The sequence below is a fragment of the Sinocyclocheilus rhinocerous genome, unplaced genomic scaffold (assembly GCF_001515625.1).
Source record: "Sinocyclocheilus rhinocerous isolate Xijiao unplaced genomic scaffold, SAMN03320098_v1.1 scaffold50, whole genome shotgun sequence".
NCBI lineage: Eukaryota > Metazoa > Chordata > Actinopteri > Cypriniformes > Cyprinidae > Sinocyclocheilus > Sinocyclocheilus rhinocerous.
This window is the reverse complement of record NW_015641057.1, coordinates 1310551-1328910: the sequence shown is the minus strand read 5'-3', so window position 1 is coordinate 1328910 and position 18360 is coordinate 1310551. Positions and strand designations below refer to the sequence as shown.

Here is an 18360-nt window from a genome sequence, read left to right as displayed (position 1 = left end):
CTAGCAAAACATTTATGGGGGACTGTGTGGGCCAGATGGGCTGAATTTTAGCACCAGTCCAGCCCTGATGATTCTCCTCTTCTAGGGCCAGAAAGAAGACCTTCTAATCATAAAACTATTTAAACTAAACTCCTTAAAGGAGCTGTATATGCTCAAAAGTTGCTGCTTCTGGAAACCTGTTTGCTTTGGCTTCATATATCTGGTGTTATTGTATTTATTCTTTTAATGTGTTGCAGCCTGGAATATTTAGTGTGCATACACATTGTCTCTTGTGTGTTGGAGATTTGATTAAAAAATAAAAAATTATTCCTGTGGTAGAAAACATTGTGGCACCAAGATAGGCTACTATGAAGGGGGGCCCTTGGGTTTGCTATAGCCCCAGGGCCCTATGTGTTCTTAATCCGGGCCTGCCTACGGGGCAAGTGGAACCTGTTCGTCGATTGGTGTTCTTCCCGGTGGGAAGACCCCCGTAGATGCCCGATCGCGGTCGTGCTCTCCTTTCTGCAAGAAGGGCTGGAGCGAAGACTGTCTCCCTCCACCCTTAAAGTGTATGTTGCCGCTATCGCCGCACATCACAATGCAGTAGACGGCAAGTCTCTTGGGAAGCACGAGTCATCAGGTCCTGGGGCATATGGCATCCGCAGCCGCTGTCACGCCGCTTGGGTTGCTTCATATGAGACCGCTTCAGCGTTGGCTTCACGACCGGGTCCCGAGATGGGCATGGCGACACGGCACTTACCGGGTTCCTGTTACCCCGTTCTGCCGTCAGACCTTCAGCCCGTGGGCAGATCTTGCCTTTCTTCGGACAGGGGTGTCCCTTGGGCAAGTATCCAGGCATGTTGTTGTGTCAACAGATGCCTCTGCCAGGGGCTGGGGTGCCATGTGCAATGGGAATGCAGCTGCGGGGCTCTGGTCGGGGCCCCGACTGCAGTGGCATATCAACTGCCTCGAGTTGCAAGCAGTATGGTTAGCTCTGCGCCGCTTCAAATCGCTGCTACACGACAAGCACGTACTGGTCCGTACGGACAGCACTGCGACCGTTGCGTACACCACCAGGGCGGTCTACGCTCCCGTCGCATGTCGCCCGCCATCTCCTCCTCTGGAGTCAGAAGCATCTGAGGTTGCTTCGCGCCGTTCACATCCCAGGTGAGCTCAATCGTGCAGCCGACGAGCTCTCACGTCAGCCCGCCCTTCCGGGAGAATGGCGACTCCACCCCGAGACAGTCCAGCTGATTTGGAGACGCTTTGGGGACGCTCAGGTAGACCTGTTTGCCTCCCCGGACACGTCCCATTGCCAGTTGTTTTACTCCCTGGCCGAGGAGCCCCTCGGCACGGACGCACTGGCGTGCAGCTGGCCTCGGGGCCTACGCAAATATGCGTTTCCCCCAGTGAGCCTTCTCGCACAGACACTGTGCAAGGTCAGGGAGGACGAGGAGCAGGTCCTCTTGGTAGCGCCATACTGGCCCAGTCGGACTTGGTTCCCCGAACTGATGCTCCTCGCGACAGCCCCTCCTTGGCGAATTCCTCTGAGGAGGGATCTCCTTTCTCAGAGAGGGGGCACCCTCTGGCACCCGCGTCCAGACTTGTGGAATCTCCACTTGTGGTCCCTGGACGGGACGCGGAGGTTCTAGGTGGGCTACCTCCAGCGGTAGTAAACACCATCACGTCAGCTAGAGCCCCGTCTACAAGACACGCTTACAGGCTGAAGTGGAACCTGTTCGTCGATTGGTGCTCTTCCCGCCGGGAAGACCCCCGTAGATGCCCGATCGGAGTCGTGCTTTCTTTCCTGCAGGATGGGTTGGAGCGAAGGCCGTCTCCCTCCCCCCTTAAAGTGTATGTTGCCGCTACCGCCGCACATCACAATGCAGTAGACGGCAAGTCTCTTGGGAAGCACGACTTGGTCATCAGGTTCCTTAGGGGTGCGAGGAGGCTGAATCCTCCAGGCCTCCACCTGGTACCCTCTTGGGATCTCCCCTCGGTCCTTACGGCCTTGAAGGAGGAGCCCTTCGAACCTCTGCCGTCAGTAGAGCTTAAGCTTCTGTCACTAAAGACAGTGTTCCTCACTGCATTGGCTTCGGTCAAGAGGGTCGGGGACCTGCAGGCATTTTCGGTCGACGATACATGCCTTGAATTCGGGCTGGCCGACTCTCACGTTGTCCTGAGACCCCGGCCTGGATATGTGCCCAAAGTTCCCACCACGCCTTTCAGGGATCAGGTGGTGAACTTGCAAGCGCTGCCCCAGGAGGAGGCAGACCCAGCCATTGCGCTGCTCTGTCCCGTTCGCGCTTTGCACATTTACGTGGACTGTACGCAGAGCTTCAGGACCTCAGACCAGCTCTCTGTCTGCTTTGGAGGACAGCAGAAGGGAAGGGTTGTCTCCAAACAAAGTCTTGCCCACTGGATAGTGGAGGCCATAGTCTTGGCATACCAGGCCCAACATTTACCGTGCCCCCTCGGAGTGAGAGCACACTCTACGAGAGGAGTGGCATCTTCTTGGGCGTTGGCGCGGGGCGCCTCGATAGCAGACATCTGTAGAGCTGCCGGCTGGGCGACACCTAACACGTTTGCGAGATTCTATAATCTCCGTGTAGAGCCCGTGTCCTCTCGTGTACTTACCTCAGATGGTCAGTAACACTGGACCCGCTCGGTGTCAATCACGCTTGCTGCACCATTCCCCTCTACAGACCGGATACGTGCGCATAAGTGCTTCTCAGTCAGTTTCCCCTTTTGGTGAACCCTGTTGAAGTTCTTCCCGCACCCTCGGCGGTCAGGCGTGGCGGAGCGCCAGACACCGGGTCCAGCACTCGTGTGTATGCCCAAAGTCAACCCTTGTGCTGGGCTAGGTACCCATGTGTAGTGATTCCCCCTTCGGGTGATTCCACATGTGTTTTCTTCTACGGTACGGCTTCCCTCATGGTAAGCCTGTGTCTTCCCTGGCAGAGTCCCTCTGATGTCTCTGCTGTGTATTGATCTCACCCCAGGTTGGCTGAGTCGACACCTCTGCCTAGCCGCTGTCCTATCTTCCGCCCCAGCTGGTGTGGGGGGACTTGCCGGCTTCCGCAGGGCACTGGAGGGGGTCAGCAATAGTGGCGTTTTCCATACGGATGCCAATTCGTCAGTCACCGACATAACGTCGAACATGACTGACTGAAAGGGAACATCTCGGTTACGTATGTAACCCTCGTTCCCTGATGGAGGGAACGGAGACGTTACGTTCCGTCGCCACAGTTGCTGTACAACCGAGGCACACCGTCTCGGCTCCTCAGCGAAAAACTGAATGTGCGACTGCACGTGCTCTCCTTATATACCTGCGCTGCGGGGCGGGGTGCGCAACGCAAAAATCGCACGCCAACACTTATTGGCTTGTTTTGTTAACACTCGAATGTGATTGGTCTCTCTAGCGAGGATCCCAATTAGTCAGTCACTGACGTAACGTCTCCGTTCCCTCCTTGAGGGAACAAGGGTCACATACGTAACCGAGACGTTAGTCATGTAACAACAATGTATCAAATGACTGTTTAAATAGTTTTCCCATTATTTTTAAAACAGCAGGCAGTGTACAGATATTCAATAATGAGCTGCATGATTAAAATGATCTTCACAGAGATTCAACTGATTCATTTGAGAGAGTGAGATCTTTGGAGAACATGAGACTGTAGTGAGTCTGAAGAGAGGGTGTCTGTACCTTCAACATTCACTTGAAGATCTGTGGATGTTTCTGAGCAGTTTGAGCAATGATAGAGAGATAAAGTGTAATTCCCTGAATCTGCTCTAATCACACGGTTTATTATCAGAGTCCCATTAATGACTGCAACTTCAGTTCTGTTACTATAAAGATCACAATTCCTCACCCTGCCATTCTTTACTCTACAAACTGGATCAGTTGTTTTGCTGTAGTTTATTCTCTTTTGTATCTTCATATCGTCATATTTTCTAGCGTCCTGCACCATCAGCACATTGAGTTTGTGTCGCAGAGCTGCGTAACAGGGAACAGACTGATTAAACCTGCAGAACTTATCCAGACCTGAAGAACAAAACACACACACACACACACTGATCAATGTGTATAAATATCTCTCGCATTATGAAATAAAATCAGACACAAATGACAAACATTTACAGAATCAAAGTTCAACAGAGAAAAAAAACACATCTGACAGACTCTTGATCTGATTTCACACATCTGATCTCAGGTCATCTAAAATAATCTTCATTATAAACAGATGCATAACTCTTTTCTGTAAAGAAATTGTCATTTGTGTCTCTCCTTCTGAATTACTATACTGAACAAGCTCACGAGCTTGACAGATTTAAGTGAAAGTTTAGTGTGTAATAAAAATAACTGCTACAATAAAACATTCAATTTAATTTAAAACACTAGTCTGTATGTCATCAGTCAAAAAGCAAATCTAAATGTTGATTTTATTCAAATAAACTATCATGCTTTCACTTTCTAACATTTTAACCTGATATTCTGATAATGCAGAACATTGTGACTGTCCTGCACATTCTGTTTCTGTTAACCTGTGACAATTCTCTCTTTATTAATAATGCCTCAATCATTCTGATATCATTTTTAATGGACAGACATTCTTTGATGAATCCTCCATATAATGCAAAAATATTTTTAAAAAGAATAAATATGTTTACACACACTCTCGCATTTTTTAATACTCCAAACTGTTAAGAAGCTCAGCTGATCTATGACTAGATCACTGCAGACTCTTAATGTAATATTACAGCAGAAATGTTTCTTATCAGAAGTTCACCTGACTGAACAACAGTATCATAACTCACATGCAGCAGTTTGCAGCAGCAGCATCAGTCCAAAGATCAGCATCATTTCTCCAAAGACCAGTTTCCAGAAGAGCCCAATCCCAGCAGAAGAGTGTGATGCTGCTTCAGATCGTGACACGAGTGTCTGGACTTCTGTCCATCTCTGTTCTGGCTCTCATGAAGCATCTTTACGGCGAGACTCAGACTGGATTGACACATGAGGAAATCTCTGACCACTTCACTGAGGAAGGAGGAAGTTGCCTCTGATGGGGGAAGGCAGATGATGTTACATCTAAAACAAGAGAGTGAAACTAAAAGAGGGAAAAATAAGTAACATTTTCAGGCAAGAAAAGGAACAAGTGGGGAAGAGTTGTAAAATGACTAATTATGTAAATTACTTGACAGATTCTCCTGCAAATCAAATAAAGCAGTATCTTTACTGTATTGATGAAATGCTCTTGACAGTTTTATTGAGAGTAAACCAGAATCTGGTCTACATGTGAGTGTTATGCAGGCTGTTTGTAATGTCTTCCTCTCATTGAGTGTGTGTGATGGTGTTTGTAGCGTTTGACTCGGATCCAGTCCGTTCATGTGTGAATGAAGAGAGGATTCTGACCTTCAGCCCATCTGGACTCACTCTTCTGTTTACTGGAGCAGTGTAGCTGCGAGCTGCTCTTGTAGAGAGCGACACCTGCAGGAGGAAATGACAACTACAGCTGAACTCTGTCCACCGCGCTCTGCTTCATTTCATTCAAAACCTCATGCTTTAAAATCAACTTAATCTTATTTATTTTAACTTATTTATAAGCTACATTTAAAAAAAAAATCTAATTAAAAAATTTGTTTAAAAAAAATCTAATTAAAGAAGAACTAAACCTGTAGAAAACATCTCTTGGCTTATTCTGTAGGATCTCCGGCTGACGACAGGTAAAAGCTGGATTCATGTGAGAATCTGTGACATTATGAATCATTTCTCATTGATGTGATGATCTGCTGCTGGTCTCATGAATCTTCTGCTGTGTGTTCATGTCGTTCTCTAAATCTTCTCATTCTCAGTTTCTGATCTTCCTTATTCTTTCCTAATAGCATCACATTATCATCACCTTCACACTCTTAATATTTGCATGTCAAATCTATAATGGTGATAATAAATGTCACTCACCTGACGTGTGTCTCATGTAGATGTAAAACCCTCCTAACAAACCCAAAAGAACCATCAGCTGAAAACACCAGACCAGCACAAACACTGACAAACACTGAAAACAACAATCAGACAGAAACCCATCCTTCATGTTTCCAGAAGTGTGTTTAGAATCACATTCGGATGTCTGTGTGCTACTGGTCACTGCAGAGGTCAAACTAGAGATCACAGATGCAGTAGTTGGTCCTGTAATAAAACATCAGCACAGAATAACCTGCTTTCTCTCTTTGAACCACATCAACACAATTCACCGAAGAGCCCAATTAGGAGAACTGACTGTTTTGCATTGTTGGTGTTGATGTGTTTTTTTATACGTGGACATTCATGTATTAACCCTCTCGATGGGTGAGATTTATACCAGCTGATGAGAAACTCATACCATATTCTGAATCTTTTGCTACTGTTGAGGTCACAGATGCAGTAGTTGGTCCTGTAACAAAAAGTCATTGCAGAATCACCAGTTTTCTCCTTAGTATAAATTACTGCAGAGTAATTTATAATTAATCATAATTTATCATTTTGAAGTATTACGTGGCCAATTAAGAGAATCGATTTGTTTAAATCTCATGAAACCTGTCTACGTCATGTCCCGATCACATTTCAGTTCAAAATCTGATTAACTGTACTAACTGTAATATTTTGTATTCACGTTTCATTGAATGTTTTTAGTGGCATTAAACCATTTTGCAATCCTAGCCCATGAATTTACACCTCAAATATCATTTCTGACATATGACGAAAATTTAAAAAAAGAAAAAAGGAAAAAAATTAAATTAAATTAAATTATACATTCTCAATATATTATTGGAAAATATATATATATAAATTATAATTACTATAATATGTGGAAAATAATTATATTATAAAATTGTAAAGTATACTGTACATACTGTAATGGTTGTATTTGTATTCCATCTTTAAATTATGGCAAATAAAAACATTATATTATCATCATAAAATACCTGAGAGAAATCTCATATGCAACTGCATAGAATGAAAATAAATGCAATTGCAGCAATAAGAATCAAAAACAATTATCACTGTAAATAATAACAAATACAAAAAAAAATCTAGAACATTACAGTAAAGAACATTTTGGAAGCAGGAGTGCTTTTAATTCTCATGAAAAAAAGGCAATGCAAATAAAATGAATGGGTTGTAAAATAGTCCTAATTTTCTTCATGCAAAATATAATTTCTTTTGATTTGGGGGTGAAATGTTTGTTTGTCTGTTTATAATTTATCAACTGAAAAATATAAAAAGTAAGTACATTTATAAAATACATATAAACAACAAACAAAGACAAAAAAGATTTACCTTAAGCTGGTCTAAATCTAGTCTTATTTAATAAAAAAAAAAGAAGGGAAAAAACTCTTATGAATAAACAAAACTATGAAGAGTCCTAGAGGAGATAAAACCATCACAGTTCATCAAAATACGCATCAGAAATATTGCACTCTGGCATAAGAGGATTTTGTGGTGAAATGTGACTTGGACATGTTCTTGACAGGTTTTGTGAGATTCGCTCATCTTCATTATTCTTGTTGCTGTCGCTGTGGTTTTTATAAATATGTGGACATTCATGTATTAAAAGCTCACCAGGACAGGGTTGGACACTAACAGTCTTCTGTCTGTGACTGACGTGGTTCTTCACACTGCAGCTGATGTTTCCATCAGTTCCCTCATCCAGATCAATGCTGGCGTTTCCATCCATCAGTGGACCTCCATTCAGAATCCCCTCAGAGGAGCAGAAAACCCTCATCGCCCCACTGGAGGAGCAGCTGATTGTCACTTCCACTGAGCCAATAGGAGCTGGAGGGAGGGACACGTGACCGTCACACAACTCCGTCTCGACTCAGTATAAGTCAATAGGTGCGTTCGACTTCATGCGGCGCCGCGCAAACCGATCGGCGGCTGACTTGAAGCAGTGCATGCCGGTTAGAAATTTTGTCCGACTTGAACCGGCGCCGACGCTACGTCACTGTCACGTGTGGCATCAAAGTACCGCGATATCATTTCGAGAGCAGCCGGCTGACTCAGCTGGCGCAGCTTTTTCAGAGCGACTGCAGGAGCGCTGATGACGACACAGCTGTTTCACGATTGGCCAGATTCACCGCATGACAACTATCACGTGTGTTTCGGGATTATTCTAACCTTTTCAATTCCAATAATAGCCACAAATCTGTGTTTTTAGAACAGTAAAAGCTTTTTTACTGTAGTCGCACTGTTATATTGAGTCACGTTTATCATGAAAGCATATATACCCCCACTTTATTAGTATTTAAATAGTATATATTTACATTTAACTTTATTCTTGAACAGATGGCGCTGTATTAAGCAGTATATAAAAAGTGTTTCTGTTGCTCATGAAAACGTTTCTGAAACGTCTGTGTATTTTATAATAGGTGCGTTCGGCTTGAAGCACCGCTACAGACGGCGATCAACAAGAGTAGCTTGGATTTGAAGATGCTAGAAACACAGGTCATTGTTGCCATGTGGTGAATTTGGCCAATAGTGAAACAGCTGTGTCATCATCAGCGCTCCTGCAGTCACTCTGAAAAAGCTGCGCCAGCTGAGTCAGCCGGCTACTCTCGAAACGATATCGCGGTACTTTGATGCCACACGTGACAGTGACGTAGAGTCGGCGCCGGTTCAAGTCGGACAAAATTTCTAACCGGCATGCACTGCTTCAAGTCAGCCGCCGATCGGTTTGCGCGGCGCGGCATGAAGTCGAACGCACCTAATGTCAAGACATTTCTAAACAAAATGTATTGCTGAGGTGAAAGCTGGACTGAATTAAACATGCAGCGTACAGTAGGTTAGTCATGTGACAACAATGTATCAAATGACTGTTTAAATAGTTTTCACATTATTTTTAAAACAGCAGGCATTCAATAATGAGCTGCATGAAGTATCTAAACCATTTTTAATCAAATGTTAGCTAGGTTTGCAAGGTAAAGTAATATGTTTACACTGTTATACTTTACAAAGAGAGATTTCTAATGAGAGTTTATTGAGATGAAGGAGGGGGTGATGAATTCAGACTTCTTCACTTAGGGTTAGGGTTAGGGTACTTAAACTAAAATAGGGTAAATAGTGAACTTAAAGCCACAAACGTCAAATTTTGACTTCATGAGTCTGTAACACAAAACACTTCAAACAATAAAGACTAATACTAGAGCACTGCAGACTGTTCTGAAAACATTCTAATATAGTGCTTTTTTCAGAGATTTTTTTTCATAGACTCATCTGTGTACTCACAATATATTAATACACCTATTGCAGTTTCTGTGAGAGAAAAGGAAGTTGAGATCATATGCTGATGCAGTTTAACGTCTTGCACAAGCCAAGTTACAAAAGTAAATAGCACATAAATTTGTTTTTCAGCCATTGTGTGTGGCCACAGGGAAAAAACTGGCTGAGACTGAGAATAAAAACCATTGCTGAAATCTACTAAAGAAAACATCTGTCACGATTTTCACATCTTCTATCAATTTTTACCCAAATTTGAATCCACGAGGTCTGGCACAAAATCATAATGGATTATGTTCCCTGTTAACTTCAATGTAAATTTGACCATCATAAGTCAATCAAACCACTGAAACAAAAATATTAGGGACAAAAATGACCTGCATTGTAAATCAAATATACAAGAAAAAAACAGCTAAATAAGCCAGATGTCGTAAGGATATTTATAATGTCAAATTTAAGCCCTGCATGTGTCATTTTAAAAAGTATTAACAAAGCTCTCAGTGATTACTGCAATTTGTAAAAACATTTTCCTGATAAAGAAGCACAGTTTGTAAATGATGACACTGAGATCTCTGTCATTCATCAAGATTTTGAAATCGGTTTCATTTGAAGAAATTGTGACAGAAAATATATTACTATTGTACGGTAGACTGTTCTTCTCAAAGCAATAATAATGACATTTACTGTATATTAATTTATACAAATTTACGATATAATTCTATAGATTTTTTAATATATTTTCATAAATCCAGGAAAAAAATCTAAAAAATAAATAATATAAAACATTACATATGGCTATTATTGTGAACTATTAAGTTAAAATGTTAAAGTTTGAAGTATTTAAAAATATTAAAGTTTTTTGTAAATGCAATTTATTTAAATAATTAAAATTCAATTTTAAACTTAAAACTAGAAAATTGAAAAAAGTAATCTAGAAAAATTAAAATTAATTACTGCGTCTCTTCCTGATGCCACACAAGGACCTGAGGCAGATGTTCTTTGTGGTGAGTTTTATGTGATTCACCCACCAAAGATAAACTAAACTTAATAGCTATGTTGAAATGTCATTTGAATTAGAAGACATGGTGTACACCTAAAATAATCAGATGAACAGGGAAAAAAATTAAGCATGTAAATGCTTTAATCCAACTCTCCTCTTAATCAAATTCAAAAATACCTTGCACACAAGCACAGTACCATGATGCAAATGTTTACATATGTTTTATTATGGCATATGAAAGTATATGTTATGTCTTAAGAAACTGGTCAGTGGAGGAGACTGCGGATACTGATTTACTAAATCTTTGCTTAAAAAAATCTTCTGGTATAAATGCTTGCTTTCTTTTTGGATATGTCATCATGGCAAAGCTACATTTACACTATAGCTCTGGTGACATTATCGTGGTATGGTAATATCGTGGACATTCTCCAGTTCTGAACGCATCGACTGGGTTTTGTTCAGATTACATGTAATTACATGTAAGCAAATATGTGAACTGAATTGCAACATTTAGGGTTCATGTAAACAAAACTCTGAATTAGATTTTTTTTTGTGAGTTCCAATTCTAAATAATGCATTGGTTCTGCTGCCACCTGCTGGTTAAATGTACAGTCACAGGATTTCTTCATTATGAGCCGAGTAAAACTTTACTGATGCTTTGTAAAAATGCTGCTTCGTGGTTATTTAGAGGGTTTTTTCTTGATTCTTGACCCAGTCTTGCCTTTTATTTTCCAGATCAGTCTCGACCCGCACATTAAACAGAGTCAGACACGTTATCATTTCCTCATCCTCCTCTTCTCCAAAGATGAAGATATCAGTCTTGCTCTCAACATGAGCGAGTGAGTACACTGGACTTTCTCTCTCTGCCAGAGGCATTAGCTTTGCTGACTGGATCTGTCTCTCTTCTCTCTAATGATAACGTGTATCAACACTTTATAAATCTATAAACAATCTAGCTAAAAACACAGTTAGACTACCATTTAAATGTTCAATGTCAATAAGGTTTTTTGTCTTTAATCAAGAAGGATGCATTAAAATTATCAAAAGTGACAGCATAGACATTTATGATGTTACAAAAAAATCATATTTCAAGTAAATGCTGTTTTTTTTCCTATTTATCAAAGAATCCTGAAAAGAAATATGGTTTCCACAAAAAAAGTTATCAATATTGAATTAAATATTAACTTTGATAATAAATGTTTTTTGAGCAGCAAATCAGCATATAATAATTTCTGAAGGATCATGTGTTAATTTTTTATATTTTACAATGACTGTTTTTTACTGTTTTTATGATCATATAAATCCAGCCTTGATGAGAATATAGGAGACAAAAATATTTGTAAAAATCTTACAGAACCAAACTGTTGAACAGTAGTGTATACACACCATTAGAACAAATTCAGGTTTCTTCTGCTTCTCCATATTGTTAAACATGCGCATGAGTGCAGGACATCATATCTCGCAGCAGTAACTCATTGGCACTTTGGTCAGAGCAGAAAAGCAATTAAAGCATTTACATGCCTGTTGAGTGCAATTAAATCACAGTAATCATAACTGCATAATGTGAGTACTCTTATTATCTTAATCACAGTATTGATTACATGAGATTTAACTTAATCACAGTGCTGCTTTAGAAGAAACTAACTAATATTCATTTCTAAAGCAATGGTCTTTTCTCTCTCATACATAAAAATTATCACATCATTCGCAATGTTGGATAATAACATCATAAAATCACATTATGTTACATGTGCAGTATCCATTTCCTTTCTTTCCCTTGTATTCTTTCTCTTACTGGTTCTGACAGATTAGTGATCATGTTTTCTTCCAAATGTTGTCTGAGTTATAATTAAATAGATTACGCTAGGAGCTTTTTCTCTGGACACACCCAAATGCACATGCATGTCGTGTTCACGCATGGATGGACGCACAATCTGAAACTGGTTTTAACTAAATAAACAACCCATTCTGTTGATGGATCTGCACTCATGGGAATAAGCAGGAAGAGCGTTTGACCCTCTAATTCTATGATCCAGACTCTGTGTGTTTATACTGAAGTGCCCCCGATGGCGACACACTTTTACTACATTAACGTCCTGTGGACAGCAGCAGCATACACAGTAATGTGTTACATTCACATTATTTATCGAACTGTTTGTGTGTGTTAGGGCATGAAAGGTGCAGATGGCTACATCGATTCTGATGAAGACCAGCATGACGCTTGCCTGGAGAGAATGAAAGAAGAGGGCAAGATCAGAGAAGAGGGAGACAGCAGTGATAAATCACCTAAACTAAACTAAAACACATAATGCAAACTAAATATATGGTACATTCCATGTTTTTAGTTTCAATAATTAAAGGTGCTTAACTTTTCACAAAATATTGCATGTCAACCTCAGGAGATAAAACTAAATATTATATCAGCATTACTCAAAAAATGGTTTAAAGTATTTGAACAATAAAATTAAGCATCAAAATTAAATATAAAAATAAAAATAAATGTAATGGGTAAAGGGGTTGAATTAAACATCACTCAGCAGGAGCCCAATCTTGGATGCAAATGTTGGTCTGCAGTTATCAACTTATTTCCAATAAATTCAAACAAATATATAAAGAAAAATATTTGTTTGATCATATTTGTTATAAAAACATTATAATGGCTAGCTTGACATTTGAAGATTTACTTATCTTCCCACCATTCTGTAGAAAGTCCAAATGAAAGTGTTTTGTAAAATGTTTTTTTGTAATTTTGTAATTTTAAAATAATTGATTACAATACACTGAATATCAAGTTTGAATAGTTGTCAATTATTACATTGTTGTACAATTTAAACAGTTACAGGGACTAAATTATGCTTCCCTTCCGAGGAAACTTCGAACTGCGTCCTCTAGGGGTCGCTATGGGGGAGGCCTTCAGCGTGACCGGTGTCTGAAGCATACATCTAAACACGACAATAACATTGGCCGGCGACAGCCTGTGACGTCATCACCCGGCGAGACCACAGTAAATAAGGGCTCCGGTAGAATACGTCATCCTCTTCTTCGTCTTCAAGGACTGTTTTGTTTGAAGCGTGCATTTCCGGTAAGAATGATTACTCTTCTTCACCATGGCGAGCACTAGTTAGGCGTTTAAGAAGTGTGTGAATCCGTGTCCTCATTATTTGACACCTGATGACACACACAATCTTTGCATCTTTTGTTTGGGCGAAGAGCACGTGCGCAATGTCCTCGAGGGGGCAGTTTGCGTGCACTGTGAGTGTTTTCCTTTGAAAAAGCTCTGCTCTCGTTTGTCTCTCTTTTCGAGGAAAGAGGGACAGCCATCAGCTCCCCGTGGTTCAGGACCCTCCGCTGCTGAGGCACGAAGGAAAATGAGCTTGTGGGGATCGCAGGTGGACCTGGCTGATGAGTTGATAAAGGGTCTTTCCCTTTCGCGCTCATCAGTCACAGACGAGGGTGAGCTGCTGGATGACGATGCTGTTTCTCTTACATCGTCTGATCCAGCGGCTAGTGCTCTGCTGGCTCCAAGCCAGGATGAGCAGGAGATGTCAGATGAGGACAAGGAAGTTGAGACTGAGTTCTCCCAATCTTCCTGCCCCGCGTATGATGAGCTGCTTGAGGTTATGGATCGCGCCAGATGAAGGTGACGCCTCGAGGCCGCCTCGATGAGCGTTTTCTTTCTAGCCATAGCCCTCCAGCTCAGGTGAGCCTTCCATTTCTTCCCGATCTCCATGTGCAGATCGAGAAGGCTTGGAAAAATCCATTCTCATTTCGCATCCATAGATTCCAGCATACTAGTTATGCCAACATTGAGGGGATGTGTGAGAATGGTTATGAGAAGATTCCCCCTGTTGAAGAGACGCTGGCTTGCTATCTCCCTATGGGGGAGACATCTTCTCTTAAGGCTCCCTCCCTGCCATCCAAACCCCTTCAGGATACATCTCGTTTGAATGGCAGGGCATACGCGGCAGCAGGTCAGGCTGCAGCCTCGTTGCATACCATGGTGGTGCTTCAGGCTTACCAGGCTGATCTGCTGAAAGACCTGGATAAGGGTCAGGGTCTATCCCCTGATGAGGTGGCTGAGTTGCGTTGCACCACAGATCTTGCTCTCCGTGGCACTAAGCAGGCTGCCACTGCCATTGGCAGATCCATGGCGGCCATGGTGGTTATGGAGAGACATCTGTGGGTGAATTTGGCGGATATCGGGTCGAAAGAGAAGGGCTTTCTTCTTGATACGCCAGTTTCCCCTTCTGAGCTTTTCGGCACTTCCGTCGAGACGGTGGTTGAGAAGTTTAAGGAGGCCAAGACGTGCTCGGTTGCCTTTAAATCCTTCATTCCACGAAGCTCCAGGTCTGAGCCCGAACAACAAAGGGGTCCTGGCCCGTCTCGATCTAAGGATCAAAGGCGGGCTCAGAAGACTAGTGTCGCGACTCGTGCCTCTTCCCCGCCTGCGGGTAGGGCTCAAAAGGGGCATGGGTCAAAGAGTGACAGGTAAGATTTGAGGGAGGTGATCCAGACTAGGCATTCTCAACGCTCTCGTCTGGACCAGAGTAAAACCTGAGCCATCTACTCACCTCCCTCTGAGAGTATTTACATCTGCTCTCATCTTCCTCCCCTTAATTCCCCTAAAAAGCTTCCCTCCTAACTGAGGTTAGGTAGGAGCCTCCTGCGCTTGCATTGCAGTCTCTTATGCTGGACCTATGATGTTTTGGCTAGTTTCTATGTCTCGTAGAACTACCTACTGATGGTCCGAACCCCAGTGCTCTTTGGTGAGTACGATCCATTTCATCTACTCTACTGCTAGTTTTTGTGTATTCAATACTAGCCTTTTTCTGCAGCGCTACCTTTTTCTGACTTTTTAGGTTTGACCCCCCTGCTAAGTCAGGACCTCCTGCTGTTGACCGATTATACTGATGGTTTCACTCATCGGTACTGGATCCAGGCTCCCTATCTTAAACTGGTCAGGGTGCGCTACTCATCTCTCACCCTGAGGGGTCTCCTGAGATTTGAGTCTTTCCTTAACCATCATGCACGTTCTCTGAGCTAGAGCTCCTTTCACTGAGGCGTTGAGGGGCTCAACATTCCATAGACGGTCAGGCCTGCGGTCCTCCCTGTCACACTGCCCTTATGGGCGAACCAGTAATCGCCCCTCTGCGGAGTGTGCTTGAGTACACTGCGTTCCCTGAGGTACAAGGGATTTGTGTTTCTGCGGAAACCCCTCTTGTATGCTTCTGCTCTGAGGAGCAGTAAGCTCAGTACGCATGAATAGTTATTTGGTCCCGCTATTTCTTCGGGTCTGGTTACACGGGACCCACGCTCTCTATTGAGATAGAGAGCATGAGACCATGTCCAGCTGCACCAGTGGACTGTCTCTTATTGGGCCCTGCTGGGTTACCCCTTCTAATCTAGCACCTCCTTCTGGCCGAGCTGAGAAGAGCTCCCCTCACTGTGAGGGTTAGCTATGAGTAGCTCCCTGTATGTGCTGTAAGGGCCCACCTCAGCTTGAGAGCCGAGAGCGCTGCTCCCGAAAAACTCAATTTGCAACGAAAGCGTTAGGCCCGTCTCTGTCGCCTCCTTGGTCAGTTGCCTCTATCTTGGGACCCTGTTGTTCCCTGTAGAAATGTGTGATCCCCTTCTAGCAGGATCCCATTTCTGATGTCCCATTTGCAATCTATCTGCTCTCCGGACTTGGCTGTGCTCCCCTCACTGCGGGAGGGTCCCTTTGAACTCGCCGGTCCTGGGCAGACTGGGTGAGTCCTCCTCTCGACTTGAGAGTTAGGTCTTCTGAGCCTGGGCTATTGATCGCTTCGGTCGAGCTGGGTTCCTCTCTCTCCTCGCTAGGGGTTGAACCCTCTGCTCTTGAGATCCGTGGCAGTGGCATCAGGTAGTTAGGCCGCTTGCTGCCTCCCTGATAAGCTGCCTCTATTTGGGTCAAGCCAGGCAGTGCTCCCCTCACCTCGGAGGGTTGTCTTTGAGCCTGCCGCTCCCCATTGAGCGTCGGAGGCCTTCTCTCATCGAGTCTTCCGCTCGTTTGAGCTCCATTGAGTAGCGGTGGCTGTGCTCCCCTCACTGCGGGAGGGTCCCTTTGAACTCGCCGGTCCTGGGCAGACTGGGTGAGTCCTCCTCTCGACTTGAGAGTTAGGTCTTCTGAGCCTGGGCTATTGATCGCTTCGGTCGAGCTGGGTTCCTCTCTCTCCTCGCTAGGGGTTGAACCCTCTGCTCTTGAGCTCCGTGGCAGTGGCATCAGGTAGTTAGGCCGCTTGCTGCCTTCCTGATAAGCTGCCTCTATTTGGGTCAAGCCAGGCAGTGCTCCCCTCACCTCGGAGGGTTGTCTTTGAGCCTGCCGCTCCCCATTGAGCGTCGGAGGCCTTCTCTCATCGAGTCTTCCGCTCGTTTGAGCTCCATTGAGTAGCGGCCTCAGATTGTTAGGCCTCTCTCCGCCTCCCTGATGAGCCGCTCTCCTTGTGGGTCGAGCTTAGCAGTACCCTTGGGGGTTTCATATTAGCACGCCCCTCTCGATTTGAGCATCTGAGTCCCCCTTCTATTTTTGAAGTTGGGCCTCCGCTCTTTTGAGTTCCGAATAGCAGTCATGCCAGGTGGCTGGGCCATCTCCTGTCTCCCTGGTGGGTTGCTTGTTAAGTGAGCTAGCTGTGCTCCCCTCACCATGAAGGGCTTCTTGCAAGTGCGCCGCTCCCTTCTAGGCATCTGTGAGCAGATGCTTCGGAGGTTGTTCTGTGAGCATGCCACAGTCACGTAGGGTTCCTAGGCTGGTTGAATACAGTTTCGGTTACCCCTTAAGCAACGGTGTTTCTAAATCCATGCTATGGTAAGAGCAGAGGCGGACTTAACCATTAGGCAAAGGTAGGCGACCGCCTTGGGCCGTCAAAAGCCAAGGGCCCCCTAAAATGCTTTTTATATGCGAGATGCACGTTCAGAAATGTAGAAAATGGGGACGGAATCCCGGAATCTATTCATAAAAACGGAATTTACTGTGTAACGCGGAATGTGACGGAATGAATGGCGCAGACGCGCATTTCGTTTTCTAGTTCGCTATTTAAGCACGCACAACGCTCGCGGTTGTCGTCTGTAGTTGCTAAATAGTACTTTTGCCATTTAATATTCACATACACTAGTCCATATCGCGGTTTGATTGAAGTGTACTGAATTGCATTTGATTTATTCATTCAATATTTGACAAATTCCGTGACATTGCTCGTTACCTTCTTAGCAAAAGTAGGATGGGGACAGAATCCCGGAATCTATTCATAAAAACGGAATTTACTGTGTAACGCGGAATGTGACGGAATGAATGGCGCAGACGCGCATTTCGTTTTCTAGTTCGCTATTTAAGCACGCACAACGCTCGCGGTTGTCGTCTGTAGTTGCTAAATAGTACTTTTGCCATTTAATATTCACATACACTAGTCCATATCGCGGTTTGATTGAAGTGTACTGAATTGCATTTGATTTATTCATTCAATATTTGACAAATTCCGTGACATTGCTCGTTACACAGTAAACTTCTGTTGTGTAGCATTTTGAATGTACAAAAATTAAAGGGTTTGTTAATTTTCATTGGAATAAAAGATAGATTAATGTTTTCGCCTTCATTTGATTACCAGAAAAATGAAAATACACAACACAGAATTTCTAAAAAAGAAGTAAATAAAATTACAATTTCATAGGGCCCTATTATTGTATACAAATTAATAAATTAAGTTGTTTTTATGAATTCAATTAATTAGATATGTTTTTGATTAAACCATTAAAATGGAATACAGAAAAATTAAAATGGAAAGCACAGAATTTGGGCCCTAAGAATGTAATTTTTGTTAAACTTTTAATAGGCCTAAATTGCTATTAAATTAAACAAGTTTCGTGATTTTAATTAATTAGACATGTTTTTTGTTAAAATTTAATATAATCATCCAGAAAAAAAGAAAAGAAAAAAAAACTGAATCCAGAAAAATTAAAACGGAAAAAAAGATTTTGGAAAAAATAAAACTTAGGCTAATTTGGGAAAAATAAAACGGATTTCATAGGGCCCTACAAATATCATGCATCTGAAGCTATAATTTTAATACTAAGCAACAGTACATATTATATAGGGCCTATTTAAATTTTTTTAAATGGC

The 18360-nt window shown here is 42.8% G+C and overlaps 1 protein-coding gene across 1 annotated transcript in view; it reads right to left on the bottom strand.

The window, feature by feature from the left end:
* Positions 1–4926, bottom strand: part of LOC107754516 (uncharacterized) — a 21661-nt gene extending 16735 nt beyond the window's left edge. The window contains exons 1-2 of the mRNA XM_016570992.1: positions 4798–4926; positions 3686–4024 (exon numbers count right to left, since the gene is read on the bottom strand). Of these exons, the coding sequence (XP_016426478.1) occupies positions 3686–4024; positions 4798–4843 (385 nt within the window). The 5' untranslated portion in view covers positions 4844–4926. The remainder of the gene's footprint in view (positions 1–3685; positions 4025–4797) is intronic.
* Positions 4927–18360: the final 13434 nt, after the last annotated feature.